At 51.9% G+C, this 23,468-nt stretch overlaps 6 protein-coding genes across 6 annotated transcripts; 1 reads left to right on the top strand and 5 right to left on the bottom strand.

The window, feature by feature from the left end:
• Positions 1-1,985: 1,985 nt before the first annotated feature.
• VE01_00773 (uncharacterized protein) lies at positions 1,986-4,023 on the bottom strand. The gene is made up of 4 exons (XM_018270301.2): positions 3,603-4,023; positions 2,590-3,537; positions 2,255-2,536; positions 1,986-2,180 (listed from the first exon to the last, which is right to left on the bottom strand). Exons 2-4 carry the CDS (start codon positions 3,214-3,216, stop codon positions 2,070-2,072), a joined length of 1,020 nt encoding a protein of 339 aa, XP_018134686.1. The 5' UTR covers positions 3,217-3,537; positions 3,603-4,023; the 3' UTR covers positions 1,986-2,069.
• A 2,740-nt stretch (positions 4,024-6,763) lies between these two features.
• On the bottom strand, positions 6,764-10,504 carry PDE2 (3',5'-cyclic-nucleotide phosphodiesterase; the record flags this gene model as incomplete). Its single annotated transcript, XM_018270300.2, has 4 exons — positions 6,764-8,640; positions 8,690-9,279; positions 9,374-10,222; positions 10,321-10,504. The coding sequence occupies 4 exons, from the start codon at positions 10,502-10,504 to the stop codon at positions 7,441-7,443; spliced, it is 2,823 nt and encodes a 940-aa protein (XP_018134687.1). The 3' UTR covers positions 6,764-7,440.
• Positions 10,505-15,116: 4,612 nt separating this feature from the next.
• On the bottom strand, positions 15,117-17,777 carry VE01_00771 (uncharacterized protein). The gene is made up of 3 exons (XM_018270299.2): positions 16,306-17,777; positions 15,882-16,252; positions 15,117-15,818 (listed from the first exon to the last, which is right to left on the bottom strand). Exons 1-3 carry the CDS (start codon positions 16,646-16,648, stop codon positions 15,420-15,422), a joined length of 1,113 nt encoding a protein of 370 aa, XP_018134688.2. The 5' UTR covers positions 16,649-17,777; the 3' UTR covers positions 15,117-15,419.
• A 120-nt stretch (positions 17,778-17,897) lies between these two features.
• Positions 17,898-18,818, top strand: RPS18 (ribosomal 40S subunit protein S18B). The gene is made up of 2 exons (XM_018270298.2): positions 17,898-18,109; positions 18,198-18,818. The coding sequence occupies exons 1-2, from the start codon at positions 17,940-17,942 to the stop codon at positions 18,496-18,498; spliced, it is 471 nt and encodes a 156-aa protein (XP_018134689.1). The 5' UTR covers positions 17,898-17,939; the 3' UTR covers positions 18,499-18,818.
• Positions 18,819-19,158: 340 nt separating this feature from the next.
• VE01_00769 (uncharacterized protein) lies at positions 19,159-21,033 on the bottom strand. The gene is made up of 2 exons (XM_018270297.2): positions 20,461-21,033; positions 19,159-20,411 (listed from the first exon to the last, which is right to left on the bottom strand). Exons 1-2 carry the CDS (start codon positions 20,948-20,950, stop codon positions 19,255-19,257), a joined length of 1,647 nt encoding a protein of 548 aa, XP_018134871.1. The 5' UTR covers positions 20,951-21,033; the 3' UTR covers positions 19,159-19,254.
• A 461-nt stretch (positions 21,034-21,494) lies between these two features.
• On the bottom strand, positions 21,495-22,907 carry VE01_00768 (uncharacterized protein). The gene is made up of 2 exons (XM_018270296.2): positions 22,835-22,907; positions 21,495-22,782 (listed from the first exon to the last, which is right to left on the bottom strand). The coding sequence occupies exons 1-2, from the start codon at positions 22,853-22,855 to the stop codon at positions 21,907-21,909; spliced, it is 897 nt and encodes a 298-aa protein (XP_018134870.1). The 5' UTR covers positions 22,856-22,907; the 3' UTR covers positions 21,495-21,906.
• Positions 22,908-23,468: the final 561 nt, after the last annotated feature.

Below are 23,468 nucleotides of genomic sequence, written 5' to 3'. Positions count from 1 at the left end.
CCACCCCTCTCCTTTCTCACCACTACTCATGCTACATGTTATTCTTTACTACATACCCACGACCTCCTTTGTCGTCCTCTTTCTCACTGTTGCTGCACAAACCTACAGCATGATATATAATACCATCAAAGAACGCCTCGGATAGAACCTCCCCGTGATCCATGTTCGGCCGTTCTTCAGAGCCCAGGTTGGCAAAGAAGAATTTATAGCCATAAATTCGATCTTGAATTTTTGAAATTTTTAGAAGGCCTCCATACAGTAGTTCATTGATCGTTTCCTTTATAGCATAATCCATCCATCGACTCCTTTCTTGTCCGCAGTCCCATCCAATGGCAACGTGCCACTGTCTCGATGGCTGGGCTGTCCCATCACCTTTGGTTAATGAGAGCATCTAATATAGGGCCAAGGCCCCATAGTTTTACAGCTGCGGGGAATCTTGTTGTGCTCATCCTATAAAAATTCACGAAGAGGTATGCACGTCTTCGTGCTAGGGTTTCTCCAAAGTAGCAATTCTCGATGAAGGTCACAGGCGTGTGTTTGCAAACCCAGTTCCCTGCTCGCAACACGGATTGCTGCGAACTTTACCCCTTTTTCGTTGCGCGTACTTCCGTTCTCACTACCCTTCTCTCACCACCCCGCTTCTTTCTCACCGCCCTTTTCTGTTCTCACCCCCCACCCAATTTTCTCACTACTTTCTCAATTCCTTTTCTCACCACTGTACTTAACCTTTGGCAAACCGTACAATAAGAATTCCAAGCACGGCTGGTTAGTGGCGAAATACCCGGGGTTCCCATCGTGACAGACTAGGTCCGCAAAATCAAAGGCATTGAAGCCACTTTCCCATAGCCTCCTCATATCCATTGCATGGCCGGTTATACCAACCTTCCCCAAGGGCAACGTCAAGTCTATTGAGATGAGTTGAGGTATGCAAAGATCTTTAGTCGCTAGGGCCTATGCGAGCGTTTGTGTGTGGACGAGAACGGCAAAACATTTTCATAGATTGCTAGGCCGCTGCGCCCAATATATTCACAGTGACATATCCTTTGCCCCATCACTATTGAGACTTGTTCGCATTATATAAAACGTAATGTATGGGAATCCCCCTCCTTTACAATTCTTACTATAATAGGTGTACATACCTAGCAAGCACATCTTTGTCAGAAAGTACAACAAAGCTCGGAAATTGGGATTTTTATTTGCATTATTCTTCTAGATGATGTTTTGGACGATATAAAAGAGGCTACTTCGACGCTTGTGAAGTTGACAGCCGGAGGCGGTATGCTTGTAGACGGAATGGGTCTAGGTAAAACTTACACTGCCATCTAATTCCTAGGCTACTATATGTTATATCATCTTCAGCCGATTACCCATTTCTGAGCTCCCCTTCCCTTTCTCAGTGCCCCCTTCTCACCGCCCCTTACTATTCTCACCACCCCCCCTGTCTCAACATCCCCCCTTTCTCACCCTCCGCGTTTCTTTCTCGCTGTCCCTTCTCATTCTTGCCATCTTTTCATTTCTCACTATCCACTTGCATAGTATTCTTACATTATCGTATATCACTATGTAACGAAGTCGATTGGGGGAAAGGCCGCCACGGCAGGGCCCGGGCAATGGGGCTGTCCCATCTTCGATGTGCAATCAGTGACCTGGCAAGGGATCAAACCCCCGCAGTTACGCAGTTATGGGGCTTCTTAAGATCTCTGTGGAGCAACTCTGCTACCTATAATCGATTTTTACGTGATCTTGCGCCTCACGGTTTCCCCTAGAAAATAAATACTGCGCCTATGATTATTCTTCATGTATCGATAAAGTAGCTAATCCTTTCAATACATCCGGTAATGGACCCTTGGACACAGAAAGATTTTTGTTAGTCCATCGACTGTGCACTGCTTAGGGGTAATTAGGATGGACATTTTGTGGGATTACAGGATAAGAGCACATGATGCAGACAATCTAAGGCATACAAATATAATTTCAAGTGATATTCTCTGAGCACATAACTAAGCAATAAGCTAACAAATATATCTATAGTAAACATCCTACAAGAAACCTCTCATAATTTGAGTCAATCATGGGCCACCAGCCCGGCCGTTCAGGTCGAAGTATCCCTCTCCCTGGCTTCGGCACGCAGATCCCATAACACAGTAGTAGTTTCCACCTTTATTATTATTGTTTGGCGACTTCGAAGGGTCAGTGAGGCTGTCGTGTGAAGGGGGGAGTTGGGGGGGGGGTTGGTCGGGGAGGGATGGCATACCTTGATTACTGCCGTGCCTCTTGGGGATGCACCCGTGCACTGGTTATAGTCGTAGTTTCTGACTGTGTAAGCCGTGAGCGCGGTCTTGTACCAGACACAGACGGTATCGCCTGCAGCACCGTAACAGGTGTACTCGTTGCCGGTTGTCCAGGACTCGCTAACATCGAAACCGCCGCCGATCCACGAGTCGATGCTTCCAGAAACGGAGAATCCGATAGTGTAGCTCTTGCTCTCCTCGTGCCCGACAGCACAGCTAGGTGATGATCCGCACTCAATGTTTTCCTAATTCATTGTTAACCTTTGCATCGAGAAGCACTACTTATATCAAGACTCACACTGAGTTGGTTCAAGTAGTAGTTCTGGTGAGGGTCTCCGTCTCCTTCAAGTGCAGTGTAGCTGGACCAAGTGCCGCAAGCTCCCTGGCGTTCTTCGAGGGAGCGTGGGGCATCCTCGACAGAGCGCGGCTTGGTGCTCGGTGTCGCGATTTGAGCAGACATGGAGTTCGCTAGGCTCTGCAAAATGGGTGAACTACCGCTAGCAAAGCAGTCCGTCTTATCCCTGGCGCTCAATGGAGCCAACTGGAGAGAGGCAGGGATAGTGGCCGCGCAGGTCACAAAGATCTCCTGTTCATCGTACATCTTCATGCAGCTCACACCACCGGAGACGTTGGGGTCTTCATGCACTGTGTACTTTGTAGTGCCGAGAGTGATAGTACCAGCTCCGTATTCGTTGATATCCGCAGAGACTGGGAACTTGGCAAAGGCACCAGAGTCGAGCTTGTCGGAGCAGGCGTATCCGAGAACCTCAGACGATTCTTTGTCGACAATAGCCACGTCAGTCTCAGCGGTCCCCTTGAGGCGCTGGATAACGACGTTGACTTCCTTGAGGTCCTGGCCAGATGGAGCAGCCAGGACAGCTGGCATGGATGCCGCGAAGGCGGCGATAGCCACAAAAGATTTCATGATTGCAAGTAGAGGCGTTGGAGTTTTGAAAGGTGAATTGGCTGATGGATAATGAGAATAATTCGGGCGATGAGGGTTCTATTTATGCTCCAGTCGTAGCTGAATATTGCTCTCCCATTTCCCTTCCTTCTGTCTTCGCATTCTCCATTGCTGCTCCTACCATTCCCGTCTAGTGTCGTTGAGCTGTCGAAATTAGCTATTCTCAGGTGATAGGCGACGGCCAGGGAGACGGCCAGGATGACAGACAACACAAAGTGAGCCAAAACGTCATGACGATATGAAGCCTGTATCCTCAAGTTTCAGTGGTGTGCAAATCCATTCCTTATAGGATGTTAGTTATAAGGTTCGTGGGTGGAGCAGTAGCCCGAATAACAAGGGACCCTAACGCTTAAGCATAATGGCAGTGGAATGACCAAAATAAAAATGCAGTAAGTGGCTGAAATGAGGGCGACCAGCAACGGAAACAGCCATTAGTGACGTGCCATAGTGGTGCTGTTATTGCCAGCTTTCGCATGAAATAGGATCTCGAAGGATTCAGGAGCATTTAGCGGGCTTGCAGATCGTAAGCCGCGAGTCCCGCGAGGCTAAATTAAGAATAGATTGGCAACACGCTATCGCGCCTAGCATTGAATTTAACCGAATCAGAAACGAGAACTTTATGCGATTGGTTGATTCACGCCCCCTTGCCAACTGGGGCGTCGTATTGTTACCTAAGTAGCGCCAGTGAGAGAGCTTGTAGGCGCCACCCTGTCCTTTTGTTTGGACTTCAGCAAGTCGCAAGGGTCAGGCTTGCTCGCATGAGATGCCTCTGAGAATACCCGTTTGGGCCATGCAAGGTTGTCAGCGTGGACGATCCTAATAGCCTTGTGCGGGGAGAGGGTGAGTGAGGGTGTGGAGAGCGAAGGGCCCTGTCTTAGTACGGGGCTGAGGACAATTCAGCAGCAGGAACAAGGAAGGAGGAACGGTGGAGATTGATTCAGCGGTATGCTACTCTAGTGTCAAGGCGTTTAGTGGGCATAGGATTTAGCGTTAAGGCGCGGGATGGTGGATGGTGCCGTTGAGGATTCGATGGCATGCAGCGGCCCAATTGAGTTGCAGGGATTCTAGGGCCAGAAAGGAGGAACTATTGGCACTACACGCAACATTTCCATGGCAAGAATCAAGCCAAGACCTTTGGGATCAGGGGGCTTGACATGACAAGCATCAAAGAAGAGATACGCTGCTCTTGGTAATGGGGATCATGCCCGCTCGTAGGTAGCGTAGGATTTAGATATTGTCATGCGATTACCATTCACAGCCATAAGCAATTACATAAACTCAATCCCAATGCTGGAACATCATCCATGCGTTGCTGCCTCCATTTATTCCAACACGTGCAACAGTAGCGGGTTCCGCCAGACTTTCCTTTGGTAAAGCTTAAATACCAGGATAAACAACCTTGTTCTTATGACGTCTCGGTGCTGGTTTACCCCATTCGCGAGCAAAAACTTGGTGATAATTGTAGGATATGAATCCTTCGAGATGGGGGCCGCAAAGCCTCACTCACTCCCAGGTTTATTTTAGGAGGTCTTTCAAACATATGCCTTCAGCTACGTTACGACATGATGTTTACTTGCTATGTAGATAGCCTCCACCGCGAACGAGCTAGCAGCAGCAGAATCCCAGCAACAAAAATGAAAATGTTTCTCAACTTACGAATAAGTAATTTAAAACAAACTGGGCTAACGTGTTGCAAGATGGATGACATTGGGGATAAGAGGGGCAACGCGCGTCTAGCTACAGCACACACCATCCCAGCCGACAAAAATGATCACGTTTTCCAACTAAAACCAAGTAACCATCAAAGACAAGCAAGACTGCAGCGTTACTAACAAAAATCCGGGGTAGAAAACGAGCGAGGGATCAACTACAGCCATTTCGGACAGGTCCAAGCGGCTAGCATTATCATATCTCGCCGCCATCGGCGCCACTACCGCCGCCTCCTCGTCACCTTCCCAATCACCTTCCCCATACATCGATAGTTTGACGGAAGGTTCCGAGTCACTTCTCTGGCCGCGTCTGTCGGTGTGGTCTCGTGGAATGGTGAAGGTTGCAGCTTTGTGCAACATATGAGAACAGAGTATTCGCGCTGTCCCACCACCACCATATATTCGTCTCAGACCGCACTATTCCACTGTTCCAGTATGAAGTATGAGTCCTCATACCAGAATAACCAAAGCCCGCGTGACTATTAAATCCAAAGCAATCTTCAAATCCCACGCACCACTCCAACCCCCCATCCACAACCTCGTCCCCAGTGGCAACATCACCCTCCACACCCGCACCGCCGTGCTCGGACCCAATCCGCTCGGCCACACTCCGAGCAGAGATCAACATCTACGTGCGCGCTAGAACAAATGGAAAACTTTCATATCCCTCACCATACCCCACAGCATGCCCTAAACCCCCCCCCCCCCCCTTCGACGATCCCGATACTCGGTGTGAGCTGCCTGTGTCGTTACAGACACATAGGGACAGAAAGAGACACGTAGAAAGGTGAATCAGTGCCGTTTGATCAATGCCGTTTGACCCGTTCTTACAATTTGAAGACGAAGAAGAAGAAGAAGAAGAAGAAAAGACAAACATCAAAGAGCCACATCACCACAGACACATCACCACAGATGAGGACACCACGAAGAAACCACCTACTATGTCGATAGATCCGTCCTCACCCACCCCAAAGCCATCGGGGAGCAACATCACCACATCTGAAAACACCACACCACACAAACACTACCTTCACACACACCACCACCGCCACCCCAAATACCCCCCCCCCCCCCCCAAAATTCCCCAACCCCCCCCCCCCCACCACCCCCCCCCCCCCCCTCCCCCCCCCCACCCCCCCCCCCCCCCCCCCCCCCACCCCCCCCCCACGTCTCCCCCCCCCCCCCCCCCCCCCCCCCCACCCCCGCGCCCCCCCCCCCACAAACCTCCATCCCAAAAACCCAGGCACAGGAAATTAACCCCCCCAATAACCCGCCACCCTGCATCCGCATCCGCATACACATCCCCCCGCCTTCTCGAAAAAAAAAGCCGGCGACCCCGACATCCACGAACGGATCCCCCCTGCGCAACTCCCTCCCATCACAGGGATGAGAGCGAGAGATATGTCGCGCATCAACACCGAAACCCGTGCGTATGCCATTAACGTCTTCAGGAAGGAGGTATGTGTGTGTGTATGGAACATAGATAGACAGGCATCATCCTAGGACCAAGACGGCCGTTGCTATTCTGCGAAGGTTAGGTGGTCTCGTATCTTCACAACACAACACACGCACGCACGCACGCCTATCAACTTGATGTGATGTAATGTAATTGCTATTCATTCATAGTCTGTCTGGTATCAATACCCCTTCCGCCCCTACCCCCTCTTATCCTTTATCCCCTTCCCCGATCCCTACTCCCCCAACCCCCCTAATCCATGGCCCCCTCCCAATCCTTCAAACCCCAACCCAAAATCCATAACAGCAATTATGAATACCGTTCCCCCATCCTATCCCCCCAGCCCCCCTCTAAAAAAGAATATCGACAGAAGAAAAAAACAAAAAGAAAAACTAGAAGTTAAAGCCACCCGACCCGGAATACAACAGAACGTCGAGGGAAGGAGAAAAACCACAGCAGGCAGGGCGTAGAAAAAAACCTATGTACAACCCTCTCCCCCCCTTATAGCCGCCAACTGTCGATTTCCCCTTCCCCCCCTTCCGGTCAGGTCATGTCCTATACCATAATCCACACCATTCCCTTTGTAAAACCCCCTCATCTCGTTGTGTTTTGTGTATAAAAAAAACCGTCCCCATCATCATCAATCGAGTAAGTAAGAGTTCGGGGTTTTTCGCCATAAAAGCCATATCCACATCCGTCCGTCCGTTAACCATATATACCCTTCCCACCCTTTTCGCTCATTTCTCCTTTTGTCCGCCCATCTCCCATCTCTTTCTCCCCCCACCCCAAAAAAACAAAAAAGGTATAAAAGAATAATGTCGAAGTCGGCAGGCGGGGGGAGTTCGTCGTCGTGGTTGTGGGCTCAACAAACACAAACACAACGTTCAAAAAAATAAAAACGCCGTCTGTGTGTTCTTCGCGCGCCATGAAAACGCCCGGCATCCAGACATATTACAGTCACTCCGGACCACACACCATATAAACAACCCCCCCACCATTTGGACATCCACCTCAAAGTCATCAACCAACCGACACACCCCCCTCCCTGCCCCTCCTCCCCATAACATTCGGCATCGGCGGCGGCTGCACCTGGTGCATCCCCCCACCCCCAAACCCACCACCCCCACCCGCCTCCCTCTTCTTCCAGAACTTAAACTTCCCCAGACTCGGCCGCCTCGTCAGCTCGCGCATAGACGCAAACACGCCGTTATTGTTATCACCGCCGCTCTTCTCCCCCTTCCTGCGCTGTTGCTGATCGCGCTCCCTCCTCCCCGCCTCATCGCCACGCCTCATCCTTCCCTTCGAGTCCGAGCGCAAATCCGGCGTCGACACGCTCCCCACGAGGCTCTTCCTCTTCGCGCCGCCGCCATTCACCACCCCATTAACCCCCCTCATCCCAGAGGAACTCTCAACGCTCGTCCGCGCCGTGCTCATACACTCCGCCTTCTCCTCCGACTTCCCGCTATCGGCCGTCCGCGCGCTGCCCTCCCACCCCCCACTATCCGGCACGCTGGCGGCGCTCCCGTCCGTCGTCTCGCTGCGGCGGTGCGTCATCACCTGCCCGCCCGCAGCGTCGGGCATCCCGAGGGCGGTGGCGCGGGGCGCGCTCGAGCTCGTCGCCGGGCGCGAGCTGGCGCTGGCTTCGTCCCAGGTCACGGGGCGCGAGTTGGGTCTGCTGTTGTTGGATTGTGGTTGCTGGCCTCGAGATAGCGGCGGCGGCATATCGATGCCGTCTACGTCGCTAGGGTCGGTACTCGCGCTGCTCCCCGTCGACAGATCACCCAAGGCAGCTCCACTACCTCCCCGTAGGCCACCCCAACGACGCGGACGCCTCGCCTCCCCCGCAGCGCTGCTCTCTGCGGCCGGTGGGCTCCTGCTGTCGGGTCTATCGTTCCCACTCTGCCTGTCCCTAGCTCCCAACGACGCTCGGGCAAGCTCATGCCTCGCCGCCTCCGACTTCGCTGTCCAGTGCGCGAAGTTGCGGTCTATCTCCAAGGCGCAAAAGTCCAGCGTGGGCATGAGCTCCTCGACGCCCCTGAAGAGCGGGAGCGCAAAGAATGACATGAAGCCGGTCTGACTTTTGGCGAGGGCCACCATGTCACGGGCAGGCGGGGAGAAGAGGGCCGAGGGGATATTGAGATGGGTCTCCATGTCGGATTGGCGCGAGAACTCGCTGGTCAGGATGTCGGTCCACACGGCAGCGCAGGCGTAGGGTCGGGCCTATGCTTGTCAGTCGCTGTAAAGAGACGGTAGGCAGATTATGACTTACCACATTCGAGATGTCAGCACATTTGATCAGCATATTACACGCTATTTCGCGGTATGTTTTGAGTTCCATCTCGCCCACTTCCTTATTATCGGGCAGCTCGTCCATTGTCTTTTTCAGAAACGTCAACTTCTCCATATACTCCTTATGGATCCCCATATCCGTTGACAGGATGCAGCTGGTAAGCAACTCCCTCATTTCCTCATTTTCGACAACAGCCGGCCAGAGCTTCGACAGCATGTTGCAGTAAAACGCCGCATGGTATGATTCAAGGATCGATTTGTCATTGTACAAACGCGCGAGAGGGGAGTTGATCCGGGTAAGGAACATATTGTTCACGCCTGGATGCCCAATATCGTGGCCAATTGCAGCAATTAGGAGCGTTAGCGCCTCAAACGGCCTTAGCATACCTACCAACCTCGTCGTGGGCTCCGTCTCTACCCTCGTCCCCTGGGGGAAGGGCGGCAAAGTACCGATGCGCACAAGAAAATGGAAGACGGCCTGGAGAACATCGACAACATGCTTGAAGTTATGATATGGCACAAAGTCATTGTATCCGTTACGGCTGGCGATGACGAACCTGAGCAGCTTATCTACAAACGAATGTCAGTCAGCATGCGGGTTGCACGGGAGGGAGCATCATCGGCCCGGAGGCCGCCTCAGCCGAGGCGAAGCATCTAAACATACCTTTGGGTAACCGCAACTCCTCCATTCCGTCTATCGACAACGCATGTTCCAGCATCGTCACGGTGGCTAGCAGCAATTCATCCTCTGTAAGGTCGTGGGCTGAGAAACCCCATTCCGATATAGCTTTGACTATAGCTTGTTTCCGCGAATTGCTAATTTCAATTTTCACCGGATCGATGGGATGATCCACAATCGTGCCACAGATCTGACCCGCGAGATCACAAACCATCACCTCGCGCATGTAGGCGAATGGCTCTGGTGTCGCGACGCCAGGCCAAGGGCTCTGGTGCTTTTGGGTAGGAGCCGTGAGATGCTCCCCACGCTGTAGGAACTCCTTGTGCACGCGGTAGATGTGGATGGCGAGGCTGGGAAGTGTCTCCCGGCGAATCGGGTTTTCCAGAACATCTACAGCCCCAAGGTCGATGTACTTCATGTAGGATACTTGATCTCGCTGTAGTTCCATCAATGCAACATCCTCCGAAAGCGGCTGAGGATGGCTTGCTTGTGTATTTTCTATAGTTCGTATAGGTGTGATGGGCCTGGGCGTACTGGTGGGTGCTTCTATGCGCCTCCGTATCAGAGCAACTGGGAGCACCATGCTGGCCACCCCTATCTCCGTCACGTCCGCAACTATTTGCCGTAGTAGCTGCGAACCATATATGTTCGGAGGACCATCAGCCTCCGGAAGTATACCAGCATCGTGTTGTGGCAGTGACATCCTCAGCTCGTTCTCGTCATCGTCTTCAGGTATATCAATCAGCACCACCGTAGGCACCAATCCCGCCGTCGGCACATTATTCAGTCTCGCGATGCGCGCCAAACAACTCAATCCAGTCGGACACACATAAACTACACGCCCCCAAAAGTCAGCCAACAACTCTATCTCATCACACATCACGAATCACACAGAACCAGGGGCCTCTCCACATCTCCCAGCACCCACATACCTGTACTAAACGTCTCCAACAGCGTCTGCACATTAACCTGCAGCCTCCTCGCGCCCTCATTCGCCTCCTCATCATCCCCCGTCCTCGCTTCCTCCGCGATCGCCTCGCCCCTCCTCACCATCCGCTCCCGTCGCGCAGACCGATCCATATACACCACATTGCACGCGGCGTCCAAGGGGGCCATCTCAGCCGTCCCGTCCGTCGCCGTGGCGGCTCGGCTCCTCGATCCTCAGTCTCGCGCGCGCGCGCGGGTCGCAGAGAGGGCCGCGCCGGGGGGTGGTGGTGCTGGCCGACGTGGCGGGTGGGTGAGGGTGCGTTGATGCGCTGTGGGGATTGTTCGGGAGGGCGTGGGGTTGTGGAGGAGTGGTGGTGATTGTGTCTCGGAGGGTGAGTGGCGATGAGCCTGTCGGTGGGTTGGGCGCGCGCGGTGGGATTGGTGAGGATTCCGCGCGGGGAGAGAGGTGTAGTGGGTGGTTGATAGTGTTTGGAGTGCGTGACAATCCCTCAGTGTGTCTTCTTCAACGTCTGGTCTGTCAATGGGCGCGAGAAGAGATGTGATGGTGGGTAGAGTAAGGGTGTGTATGTGGAGGGAAGTTGGTAGAAAGTTGCGTAATGGGTGACGGCAAGACAGACAGACAGGAAGACAGCAGGACCGCAAGCCGGGAGATTGGGAAGAGAGAGGGAAAGAGTGATACAGGCGGCAAGTGCGAGGGTGGGAGTGTGGAACAAAGTAGGAAAGTGCGCGCGGCAGGAAGGGCGGGAAGGCGGCGGCGAGGGCGGACGATTCGTTCCTTCCCACTCTGGCTTGGGTGAGCAAGAGGTTAGGTAGAGAGAGTTTGGTAGAGAGGTCAGAGTGAGATGTCTATTTCTCTGTTTCTCTGTTTCTACTACTGTATCCGCCGTACCGCAGTTTCTAGTCCGTGTAGTACTGTTCTAGTCTGTCTTCTCCCTCCTGTGAATGGCGAATTTGCGAATTGGGGGTTACAAAACGAAACATAGCAGCGCACCCGCAACCGTGTGCGGGCCACAGTACCGAGTCTAGAGTAGGTCAGAGTATACCGGGGTGTAATAGAGTGGTACAGAGGTGGTACGGGAATCAGAGAGAGTTTAACAGGCGTTCGGGGTATATTACAGTACGAATGATGCAGTAGGTGGTACAAGATGTTTAAGACAGTGATAAGTAGAGACAAGTAGAGAAGTATTTGAAGTAGCAGACTAGCAGACTAGCAGCCCTTCGAAGTGGAAGTAACAGCATCATCCTTGTTAGATTTACGATAGAAATGGGGAACTAAGGGACGAGGAAGGACGAGGGAAGGAAGGGGGGTTAGAGAGTAGGAGGGTTAGAGGGGGTTAGAGGGGATGGATAGTGGATGACAGAGGGCTAGGGAGGAAGAGGGCTAAGAAGGACAAGAAGGACGGAAGAACGAACTAACCAAACTAACCAACCACTAAGAAGCGACTAATAGCGAGGCTAATAAACTAATAACGGACTAACTGGATTTAATTAACGAAAGAAAGTGATATAAAGTGATTTGAAGGAGGAGAAGAAATGGAAGAAGTGGAAGAAGTGGAAGAAATGAGCAGGGACAGGGGAAGAATAGAGGGGGAAGGAAGAACTAGTAGGGGGTGGATGAATAAGGGAAGAATGGAAGAATGAGAGACACTAGACTAGAAACAGCATATACTAGACTTCATTAGGATGGTCTGACCCTTTTTTTTTCCTTTGTCCTTTTTGTTTCCTTCTTGTCTTGTCCTCTGTGACCGATGCAAGCCACGATTTCAGCCAATAGGAGAGAAGACGCTATTGCAAATACGGCGTGGTATAGGGAAAGAAAGCAGGAGGGTGTGTCTCCGCATTGGAAGGTACATGTCGCCTGCATGGGGGGTACATAGAGTATAGTATGGTATTGGTGTGGTTGGTAGAAGTACCCTTGGATGCATGCTCATGTCCTAACATCACTGCTAGCATCACTCCTAGCATCACTCCCAGCAGTCCCAGCAGTCCTAGCACTCCTAGCACTCCTACCAAGCTCCCATCTGCGAACGACGACGATGATCAACCACTACAGCACGCTCACACTACCACATTCCCACTACCAATACCACCTCAAAACGTGTTCCTCCTAGCATCATTATCACCCCCCCGTCGTCAGCTTGTCCCCCCTAACCAAATCCCACACTCCCGCGATCAGCGCTGAGAAAAAGAAAGCGAACACCACTACCACTACCACTACCACACCCAACCCACGCACGCACGCTGAAACCAGAACCCGAGATCACCATCAACTGCCGAAATTGGCCCTGACGAGCTGAGAGAGGGAGCTGACAGGAGAGGGCAGAAAAAGAAGAGAAGACACGAGACGAGACGAGACGAAAAGAAAAGGCTGACAAGAGACGACTCACTTCACTCATACCATCCTAGCATGCTCAGCTGCTGTTATCCAGCGCCACAGTTGCTGCAAGGGACAATATCAATACTCTAGAAGGGAACAATGGAAGGAGCAGAACAGAACAATAAATGCACGATATCGATATATACCCACACAGTAAAGTAAGTAAGCACGTCGCACCGCAGGTACAGTACTATACAGAACAGTAGCGTTCTCACAACACCACCACCGCCAACCATCCCAATTCCACCTATTATCCAGACATTATTCCATCCACAACCTCACCCAACAAACAACCACGACGCACCAGCAATCTATATACCCTCCCAATATCCAATCCCTCTCCCGAATACCCCCTCACCACGCCTCCCTCGCGTGTCAAATCGCCAGCTTACCATCCCTTACCATCCTCGCCGCAATATGGAAAAACACCGGCCGGCCAGCATCACCACACACGTGTACTCACCCATCCCCTTAACCCAACCACTCACAGCCTCCTAATCCCTAAACCCAGAACACCTCACCACCACCACCATCCCTCCCCCAAGTACCCCCCATCCCCAAAAGTACCACCCTTACCACCCGTACCCCCCCCCGGTACCTTCCAGAACTCCCCAAAAACCTTCCATTCCAGAAGCCCCCCCGCCGCTCCTTACCCAATCACCCCCCACCCCCCGTCGCACCTTCCCCATCTAATTGGTCCTATCCCCGGAGCACATCTCCCCTTTCCACAGGTACATGGGAGGACATACGTACCATACTGCACTGTACCGTACTAGTGCTATACTGTACACCTTCCCAACTTCTAAAACACACCACCACACGCCACCTATCCCTGATCCTGGTCACATGACCCCGCTCTGGATATTTACCCGGTGTTGCCCGTGGGTGTATGTGTGTTGGTGGATGTGTTGGTGGCGGATGCGTGGTGCTGGGGAGAGAGGAGAGACGGGACGGCCTGAGCGCAGGTACGGGCGAGCCACTGGGGAGGGATGGGATGGGGTGGATGGGGTGGATGGGATGAGCTGAATGGACCCTGGAGGATGGGTGAGGAGGAGCAGCTGAGAGGGAGAGGAGATCTTGGTGGATGGTGAACGTGGGAGTTGCGAGGAGAGAGGTATTGTGATCACGTGATTAATACGGTGACGGCGGGCGGCGGGTTGAGGGTTAAGTGGAGACGGGAGGGAGGATCGACGGGGTGGAGGGTGGTCGTGATTGTGGTGGTGGCTGTGATATCAATGGTGATGATGCTGGCGATGGCGATCTTGAATGAAAATGGCCTCGAGAGCGGCACGGGCGACTGAATCATATACCCTACCCTGCCCTATCCCAAATTCCCAGCTCTCCTTCCCACTAATTAACAGAAAGAGGTCCTGATAATAATAAAAACGTGGGAATAAAATATACGGCCGTAAAATATATTATCCTACAGAGACGAAGCGCGAAGCTCCTAGGAGGACGAAGATATCATACATACTCTCCAATCCCACCTAATGTGATGCGACGCTATGTCCGATAATGACACTGCGGCGTGGACGTTGAATAGGCTTGATGAGGCCGTCAACGGAGCTCGCTCTCAGATCTCTAATATAGCGTAAAATGCTCCCCTACCCACAGCCCAAATCCATACTGTAACAAAGAGCTGCTGCCGCTATTCTGATATATCTACAGTATAATCCAGACCGACCACACATCCCATCACTGCACAGACCCCCTAATACGACCCTACCTTCCCCAGCACCTGTACCGCCTAGAACTCGGAACAGGAGCTATCCCAAACAACAGTAATCACAGCACCTATTACCTCGACCGGAGACGCTCAATCACTCACCCCCAACTAGAGGCGTTTAATAACTCACACCTCCAACTAGCAAACCGCCACCAACAAACCCAACTAAATCGATAATCCCCACCACCCCAACTAGCCGGTATTGATCCCCAGTCCCCAGCTCTACCCTCCCTCCTCCCTCAAACCCCAGACCACCCCAATCACATGACCACCTCCCTTCCCCGCGCGGCGCACGCCCCCACCGCACGGTCCCCCGTCTGATCCCACACCAGATGCCAAACACAGCGTTGCATCGCATGAACGCCCATACGAGCTGCGTCGTCCATCCCATCATGCCGGCTACAACAGTGCAGTAGTGTAGGAGTGGGTAGTGTGTGCCATGTCGCGCGGAGCGGCGCGCCGGGTCGCTGTGGTTCCGGGACGGGGGTGCGGGGGAGGGGGCAGACGAGTATGTGAGGAGGGTAGTATGGGGTATGTGAGATATGAGAGGTTATTTGTGAGAGGTGAGACGCTAGAAGGGGAGAGCGGCATGCATGGGGGGGAGGTAGGACGAGGAGCAATAATGAATTCATGGCGCAAGCAAGGGGGAATTGCGATGGGTTGGGTTTATGAGATGAGTGAGATATGCAGATGACATTCTAGATGAGCTTCCTATCCCACCCGGCATCTAGACCAGATGGATCAACCACCATGGCCATTGCCTCCCCCCGACCTAAATCTACCAAAAGCGGTAACCAAGCACACATTGCACATCCAACCCAATCCAACGCCGACGCCGCCCCCAATCTCCTCATTTCCCTCTAATCTCCGCCCCCGCACACAACCCAGCTCCCCACCACGCGGCACTGCAAACCAGCGCAGGGTAAGGAAAGCGCCGTGCTTCCAAGGCGAGAGAAACCAATACTCGCAGAGCACCGGCCCTAAACAACACTAACCGCCACCCCTTGAGCGCCCTCCTCCACAATCCTCGCCGGATCGAGCTCCACCCCCGCAAAACTCGGGAACGCCTGCCCAGCCGGCGCCATCACCGTGCGGTTCGTCTGCAAGAACGGAGCATTCGGGTCAACGGTCTGGATAGCCGCCAGCGCCGCTGCCGATGCCGCTGCCTGGCCTTCCAGCACGGCAGTGGGGCGCGCGCCGCCTTGGGCTTGGTTCTGGTTGACGCCGACGGGGAGAAGAGTGATGGCGGAGTCGGCGACGATGACGGTTACGTCGCTGGGTTGGTTGTTGTTGGCGCGGATCTGGCGGGACATGAAGCGGGATTGGCGGTTGGCGGTGCGGCTGTCGACGACTTCGGTGACGATGACGATGACGGTGTTCTGGTTTGTTGTTAGCTACTGTCTCGCGCGGGGTGGCATTGGGGGAGGATAGGTAGGACTCACGGCATTGCGGTTCTTGTTCCTGTAGTGGTTCTGGCGGATGCGATCCTTCTGCTGGCGGAGCTCAAAGTCCCTGCCACTGCGCTGACGCACTTGGTCTTGGACGACTACGATGAGGGCAACCTCTTGTTGGCGCTGGGTGTCCGAGAGCTGGATGACGGTCGTGGAGATTATGACGTTGTTGATGTCGTTGTTGTTGCGGTTGTTCTGGTTGTTCCGGTTGTTATCATTATTCCTGCCATTGCCGTTGTTGTTGTTGTTATTGCCGTTGCCAGCAACCACGACCACAGCTCGGGCATCAAGCGACTGAACGTGGCGCGAGTGTAAGTGCTGTCCAGGGCTACGCGCGCTGAGTCCAGACTCAGGACGGGGTGCTGCAAGGTGTTAGTTAACATGGACCCAGCTTTGTACAGTGGGTGAGCCTTACCACCGGAAACAAGAGCAGCGAGGCTCAACAAAGCTGCGGCGGAGTTGAAAAGCATATTGATGGATGGCGGCAAAGACACTAAAGTATTATAGCGACCGGAATAGAATGAGAATGACCAATTAAGTAAAATTATAAGATGGCTACCAGCGCGCTGAAAAATGGAAGGAGTGTGTGCGTGCAGGAAGTAGGCTTCTGTCAAAGATTGAGGTCCTGCTGTGGCATTTCTAAAAGTCGAGGCAGGCTCTGACTTCATATATGATATTTTCCCGGAACGCCCTCGGAATCGACGATGCCTAGACGGATGGGTTGTCTTCCGTCCCAGCCTGACAACGGCAGACGCCATCTCCTTGCAAGGATTATGAAGCACGCGCCAAGATTTTCTAGTATTGTGATTAAGCTTATTGCGTGGGGTTGGGGATTTAGTAAGGTGTTCATAATGAAGAAAATATCAAGGGGAATATGACAGTCAAGGGGTCGGATGGCATGGTGTTGGTGACGTCTAAGCGCCCGTTGGTGTAGGTGGGGTCGATCATACCGATTTAACACCTCACAGAATTTTCGTTCTGTTTCTCACGCTGACATTTCTCATTGTAGACGATTTTAATAAATTGATTTAAATATAATTCCTTTGGGGCATTCACTTGTCTGCTCGCAAAGCAATTGCCTGCTGGTACGATAATAAAAAATGAATTGCAGGCTTAAAAAGAGAGGGTCATCATCGTGGTCGATGCGGTGGCCATCGCGATGCCTTGGCGCCAAAAAGCTTGACCCAGTTGACGTCTGCCCAAAAAACAGACATGATTGGCAAAAACTCAAATCATTCAAGGCCATAATGGCAGTAATCCTGAATTATGTGGGTGGAACTTTGACAGTTTTCAAGCAAACACCCTGGACCCAGCCTGAGACCGTGTTTGCGACAGGAGCTGTTTGGATGAGCCTCACGGCAAATCCGCGACGGTAAAGGTATGATTGCCCTTGAAACTGCAATGCAACCCCGTGAAAAAATGAAATATTACATACTATCAACACGATGTTCTTTGATCCGAAGCCAGAACAATGCTCCCCTGATTTACACCGTTTGGGGCGCAGCGCGACGGCTGTTGCGGTTGGTCATGTCAATGGACACTGTTCCGGCTGGTCACGTCAATGGCACCACCAAGGTAAGCCCATAGGCCAATGATGCGATCCGGTATATGGCAATCGCCATAGTAACTCATGCTGGATTCATTCGGATCCGGAAGCAAGAACCCAAAACGTCGTTCCAGACTCCAGATGAAAGGCTGGCAGGGTTGATACCCGTGGATATAACAGGCAGGTCCGGGTGTATCAGGACCAAAAATTGGTCATATAATCTTCGTGGCACGAATCGAATCAAACCAAAAGCCAAGAACCGGATAAGCCCGGAAATATTTTATTATTTTAAATCGTGATCTTGATGCCTGGTCGTCGATGTTCTCCCACTTGGCGATCCGCCTCGGTGATGATTGAATATCTCGAGGTGGTGGTCACATGACCTCGCTTGTAAATTCCACGCTAAGGGTTAGTCCGCACACTTCTTCGCGTCGAGAGCTTTTACGACATTTCCTCTGGCAAGATTCGATAGCGACAGCGACTTCACCACAACAGTCGCCATCATGTCTCTCGTATCGGCCGAGAAGTCGAACTTCCAGTTCATCCTGCGACTTCTAAACACCAATGTCGAGGGAAAGCAAAAGGTCATGTACGCCTTGACCAAGATCAAGGGTGTCGGACGCCGTTACTCCAACTTGGTCTGCAAGAAGGCTGATGTTGACCTCAACAAGCGGTATGCATTCCCCAATGCAGTCCACTGCCTGAAGAGCGCAATGGACTAGACCGATCAAACAACACACAGAAACTAATTGAATCAACAGTGCCGGAGAACTCACCTCGGAAGAGCTCGAGCGCATCGTCACCATCATCCAGAACCCCACGCAATACAAGATCCCCGCCTGGTTCCTCAACAGACAACGCGATATCGTGGATGGCAAGGACTACCAGGTCCTGGCCAACAACGTCGACTCCAAGCTCCGTGACGATCTCGAGCGCCTGAAGAAGATCCGCGCTCACCGTGGTCTCCGTCACTACTGGGGCCTGCGTGTCCGCGGACAGCACTCCAAGACCACCGGACGCAGGGGCCGCACCGTCGGTGTCTCCAAGAAGAAGGGAGGTTAAGCGCATCGTTCTGGGTTTGGGATGGATTGGGAGGGCGGAGTATAGCATTGCAAGGGCTTGCACGCGTTTTTATGCTGGTGTATCGCTCCTCAGCAGACGCTGGGATATGGGTGTCCTCTACCTCGCTGTGTCAATCTGAAAACAATTCAAAAACAACTGGTTCCCTTGTGTTCTATGTGATTGTGGTTCTGTTTGCCAGACGGAGTTTGTGGGCTTCGAATCAATGGTAAAAACTCCGCTAGATTAGCTGACCTGTCGTCGTGTGTGCAACACCGCTCAGTTTCTTCCGTAACGCTTTCTGCACCTTCAATCGCTCGTAGTACCTTTTCTTGCATTCTCTATTCTTCTAACACTATGAAAAAGGATCAGTATTTGCCACCGAGGAGAGGTAAGCGCCGACTATTGGCAATATCTTGACGAGATGACATTGGGGATGACAAGCAGACCAGTTCTGGTGAGGTAAGAAACCAAAAGTCTACTTAAAATCGATATCCAGATTAACTACAGTGTTTATACTATGGTATTATAGTATGCTATAAATATTTTTGACAGTATATTGTGTATCACGTGGTTATATGTCTACAAGGGCTAAATATTGACGAAGGTACCAGTCACGATAAAGTTCAACTATACTCAAATAATGGCAGCAGACGATGTAATTTAAAAAATAATGCAAATCATGTTATGTTCAAAGTACCCTAAATCACCAACACCTTCCAAAACCAAATAAATCGACTATATATGGTCCACAACAATTTAGTTGTTGAACCACTCGCCACCGATCCACCTGTTGAAGAAATCCAAGCTGGGCTCGGGTTGGTTCATTGGCACCATATGTCCAGCGGCGAAGATCCTCATGAATGTGAGGTTCCCGCTCGACTTGACAGTGCCGGTCTTCTCCTCGCCCATCGTAAGATCCTTTGTCTCGGCAGACTTGTAGTCCTTGCGTCCGTTCCACTCGAGCTTATCAGTCCAGGCACGGTTACCGAGCCAGTTGCAGATGAAGTCGGTGTCACCAGCGTATATAAGCACTGGGATCTGCTCAAGGATGCTTGGGACCAGGCGGTGGAAGGGCTTCATCCAGTCACCCTGGAACAGGAAGTTGCGGTTGATGTCAAAGTTGCACGAATCGTACGAAGAGACCTCGACACCAAGCTCGGCCTGTACCTCCTTCTTGTTGAGGAACTCAGAGATCCAGCCGAGCGCAGAGTAGCACAAATTAGAGCTGTCTTCGCACTTGCTGCGCACGTCGTACACGTTCTGTCCAGTGCGCTGGTATGGGCCCATCATGGCGTTGTTACAGTAGATGCTGGCAGGGACGCAGGACCAGACGCTCTCACTTTGGTAGCAGCTTTCAATCAGAGACTGGCAGCGTGCAAGGGAGTTGTCCATAGCTTTGCAGTCGCTTTCCCCGAGAACAGCTGGCCAGCCACCATCACCGCAGGCCATAGGCCTGTAGTACTCGTACTGAGTCAAACCATCAGTCAAGCCATTGCCGATGAGAATCGACTTCAAGTTGATGTTGCGCTTCTTGTGCGAGAGAATCTCGGAGGTGAAAACTGGGATGTAGTGGCCGGCATATGACTCTCCAGCAATGTGGAAGTCCTGCTTCGCATACTGGGGGAATTGCTGGAAGAAGAGGGTGAGGAGTGCATATACGTCCTTTCCTGCAGCAACGGTGTTGCTGACAGAGCCACCGCTGTAGGAATAACCGACGTTGACGGGCTGGTCGAGGAAGATGACAGATGCATTGGCATTCCAAGAGTATGGGTTGTTGTGAAGCTTAAGGTCCTTATCGATGGATGATGGGCCAAGCTCAAGGAAGAGACCAGTGAGGGATGAGCAGCCTGGGCCGCCGTTGAGCCAGAGAACGACGGGATCGTTGACCGGATCATTGCGAGACTCAAAGAACCCTAATAATGTTAGTCAAGATTCGTGTACTTTGGGTTGTCAGGTGCTTACAGTAGAAGAGATGCTTATCGTTCTCCTCGTCATCCAAATAGCCGCTGTACTGTTTCACAGTATCAACGCCCAGTTTCTTTGGGTCAACGTGCTTAGCTCTCAGATTGTACGAGTCAAGGTGGCCATCAATAGCCCTCTCTTCCTCGCCATTCTCATTCATAATCTTAATACCTTGTACATCAGCACCCTTCACGATGTAGTCCCATGTGCTATCCGGTCTCTTCTTGCTTGGCTTCGGAGACGACAGGAAGTTTGCCTTGCTCATCTGCTCGGGGAACATCATCGTCACCTCGTCCCAGACGGCCTTCGCCTCAGCGCCCATGTTATTCATGCTCTCCGCCAGCGGACCGAGCAATGAGCTCCAGGAAGGCGATGCCTTGGAGTCACCAACGATCGGCTCTTGGTGGAACGGGTTCTTGAAGACATGCTGTTGAGGAGCAACAGCAGCGGTCGCAGCGCCGATGAGGGCGGTAGTGGCAAGGAATTTCATCGTCTGTATCAATATTTGGTTGACGATTGATGTTGTTGGGAATGGTGAGGGGAGATGATGCGGAAGGTCGGTAGTGGCGACGATGGTCGGACAAGTGGGCGGTAGGCGGTGGGCGGTGCCTGAATGACTGTGTGACGGCTAGCGTCGTTGCTATCGCTACGCTAACACCTTGGTGGCCCTGCCAGGTCTGGTACCGATTGAACCGTATCTATGTAGCGAAGTATTAATACCACCAATTTGAGTTAATAGGATATGTCTTTTGTGCTCTATTATTTAAGGAACTGATATATCAATTATAGACAGTAATTAAAAGTCTTTATTTCCATTTATTTCCATTACAGTTGCTGCAGGTTATATCCGGGGACTGTTCACTCGGATCCGCCAGGTTGCACCACCTCAGAGGCCTTATCCGGGAAATGACGTAAGCTGTCTGTGTGCCTAGGAAGTATGTCACGTGCCTATATACGGACATCTCGGAGGGAGTCCTGTATGTACAGTACATTGCTGAGGATCGATGCCAGCAATTTAAGCTGATAGTATCTATCTCTTTGTCTGTATCTCTGAGTAACTAATATGATAATCATAGCCCTAAGTAATTGCAAGCCTTTATTTTAACTACAGTTGCTGTAATCACTGATGTCACCCCTAGTCGCTCCTCAGACTTGTTAGCGGGCATGAGGACAATGATGTTTGCAGCCATGCGAACGAAATACAGTACGGGGGATATCTTGTTCGGATTCTGTCTTCCGCTTAACTATATAGACCTCTCCCTCCATACGAGTTGTTTCGGGAGGGATTCCTGGGGCTTGCCCAGACTCTCCTGCCTGGGTCTCCCATCCGTGGCCACTTTCAGAATACGACAGTCGCTCAGCCTCCGTGAATACATCGCATCGAAGCCATGGGACGGTTGAACCGTATCCCGCACCTTCCTCTCGACTACTCGCTCCAGCAGCACTTCAATCTTCATGTTTAACTGCCATATCCAAAACCTCGATCCTGCCAGCACCCTTCGTCTCGCTTCCAATGAGATCACCCAGGAGCTTGTATGCTCCTGGCTCTACGAAACCGACAAGCTCCCACTCACTCCCGGTGACTTCTTGTCTCTCGATCTGCTCGACCAGTTCCAGAATCTTATCCTTAACGGTCATCTTCCTCTCTCCGTCCTCTCCACCAACCTTCTGGCCCTTCAACGTATTCTTAAGCTCCTTCATCGGGCATGTAATCCGTAGGCTCATCCTGGCCCTCTCAACAGGTATGGGCTGCCTCGCCACCAGTGCCTTAATAGCCTCCAGGGCCTGACTCTTTGCGCTCTTCGTAGCATTGACTCCAGTCCACGTCGGCAGGTGCTTCTTCTCCTCTCCCTCAGCAGGGGCCTCTGCTCCGGCAGCATTCTTCTCTTGCCTCTCCTGCGATCCAGCAGCGCTGACCATATCCAGTGCCTTCTCGATCATCCCAGTAGTATACACCTTCTTTGTCTTCGGGTCGACCAGCTTCCCCGCCACAATATCAACAATCTCGTTGTGTACACGCTCCAGCTGCGCCGCACGCTCCTTCTCGCCAACCTGCAGCTCGCCCTTGTTCAGAATCTCCAAGATAATGTCATCCTGCTTCACGTCTTTCCCGAACGCCTTTGCCAGGTCTTCCTTCTTCGCCGTCTCGCCCTTCGACACGTTCACGAAGACGTTGGGGATTTGTAGGACCTCATCGAGGTTCTTCTCGATGCCGTTGCGCCATTCGAGCACTTTGTTCTTGTAGCAGGCGATTTCGAAGCGCTTCTTGCCCTTCTTGAGTCGCACCAACGAAACGTTTGTCAGTTTGATTTGGTTCGACGGCTGGAAACAGTTAGGCAGTGTCCACATGTGCAGCAGGGACAGCGGAACTCACGGTCTTGATTCCGACGGGCATTTTTGCGGTAATCCAGGAGCTATTTGGGTCTGAGGGTGTTTGATGTTGGGATATGGAGGGGTTGTGTTAAGTGCGGCGGTGTGCGGGGTGACGATATATATCCCATCACGTGTGGGGAATCATGACAACGCATGGGGCTTCATATTCGGAGCTTGCACCCATTCAATAGCACTAGTTACAGCCTGAATTATGGGCTTTATTTGTTTCTGATTATGTATCTATTCATACTCGAGTGGTTTGGCACCTACAATTAAGTGAATCTTGCGGTGGGGTTTACGTCCGAAAAAAACGAGGTTTAAATTCCTACAAATAATATTAATTTTTTATGTATATATTTTATATTCCAGAAGAGAGAATTCTAGATTACTTAAACGTAGCTTCATCCATTATTACCTCGAGCACGAATATACAATAGCTATGATATTCTGTACCCTGTAGTATTTCTTTCTACAGCATGTAATCGGGATCTGTTGTTTGTGTATGCAATACCCCTCTTTTCAGCCTCGCAGAACAGAGATCACGAAACGTCAAAGACTGAGCTATAATACCCGAATTTAATCTCGAAATGTAGAAAGCCGAAGTTGCTTGATAGATGGTATTATATTAAATCTGT

The sequence above is a fragment of the Pseudogymnoascus verrucosus genome (genome assembly GCF_001662655.1).
Source record: "Pseudogymnoascus verrucosus strain UAMH 10579 unplaced genomic scaffold scaffold_2, whole genome shotgun sequence".
NCBI lineage: Eukaryota > Fungi > Ascomycota > Leotiomycetes > Thelebolales > Thelebolaceae > Pseudogymnoascus > Pseudogymnoascus verrucosus.
Note: the sequence above shows the minus strand (reverse complement) of the source record. Positions and strands in the feature narration are given on the sequence as shown.

Excerpts from the sequence above, each read along its gene's own strand:
- VE01_00773 (XM_018270301.2), bottom strand. The coding sequence starts at position 3,216 with ATGAAATCTTTTGTGGCTATCGCCGCCTTCGCGGCATCCATGCCAGCT. Across the intron at positions 2,537-2,589 it reads ACTACTTGAACCAACTCAGT|GAAAACATTGAGTGCGGATC; the intron begins GTGAGTCTTGAT and ends ACAATGAATTAG. Across the intron at positions 2,181-2,254 it reads GAGGCACGGCAGTAATCAAG|TCGCCAAACAATAATAATAA; the intron begins GTATGCCATCCC and ends GACCCTTCGAAG.
- VE01_00771 (XM_018270299.2), bottom strand. The coding sequence starts at position 16,648 with ATGGCGTCTGCCGTTGTCAGGCTGGGACGGAAGACAACCCATCCGTCT. Across the intron at positions 16,253-16,305 it reads CGCTGCTCTTGTTTCCGGTG|CACCCCGTCCTGAGTCTGGA; the intron begins GTAAGGCTCACC and ends AACACCTTGCAG. Across the intron at positions 15,819-15,881 it reads GGAACAAGAACCGCAATGCC|AACACCGTCATCGTCATCGT; the intron begins GTGAGTCCTACC and ends ACAACAAACCAG.
- RPS18 (XM_018270298.2), top strand. The coding sequence starts at position 17,940 with ATGTCTCTCGTATCGGCCGAGAAGTCGAACTTCCAGTTCATCCTGCGA. Across the intron at positions 18,110-18,197 it reads GATGTTGACCTCAACAAGCG|TGCCGGAGAACTCACCTCGG; the intron begins GTATGCATTCCC and ends TTGAATCAACAG.
- VE01_00769 (XM_018270297.2), bottom strand. The coding sequence starts at position 20,950 with ATGAAATTCCTTGCCACTACCGCCCTCATCGGCGCTGCGACCGCTGCT. Across the intron at positions 20,412-20,460 it reads CGATAAGCATCTCTTCTACT|GGTTCTTTGAGTCTCGCAAT; the intron begins GTAAGCACCTGA and ends TAACATTATTAG.
- VE01_00768 (XM_018270296.2), bottom strand. The coding sequence starts at position 22,855 with ATGCCCGTCGGAATCAAGACC. Across the intron at positions 22,783-22,834 it reads TGCCCGTCGGAATCAAGACC|CCGTCGAACCAAATCAAACT; the intron begins GTGAGTTCCGCT and ends AACTGTTTCCAG.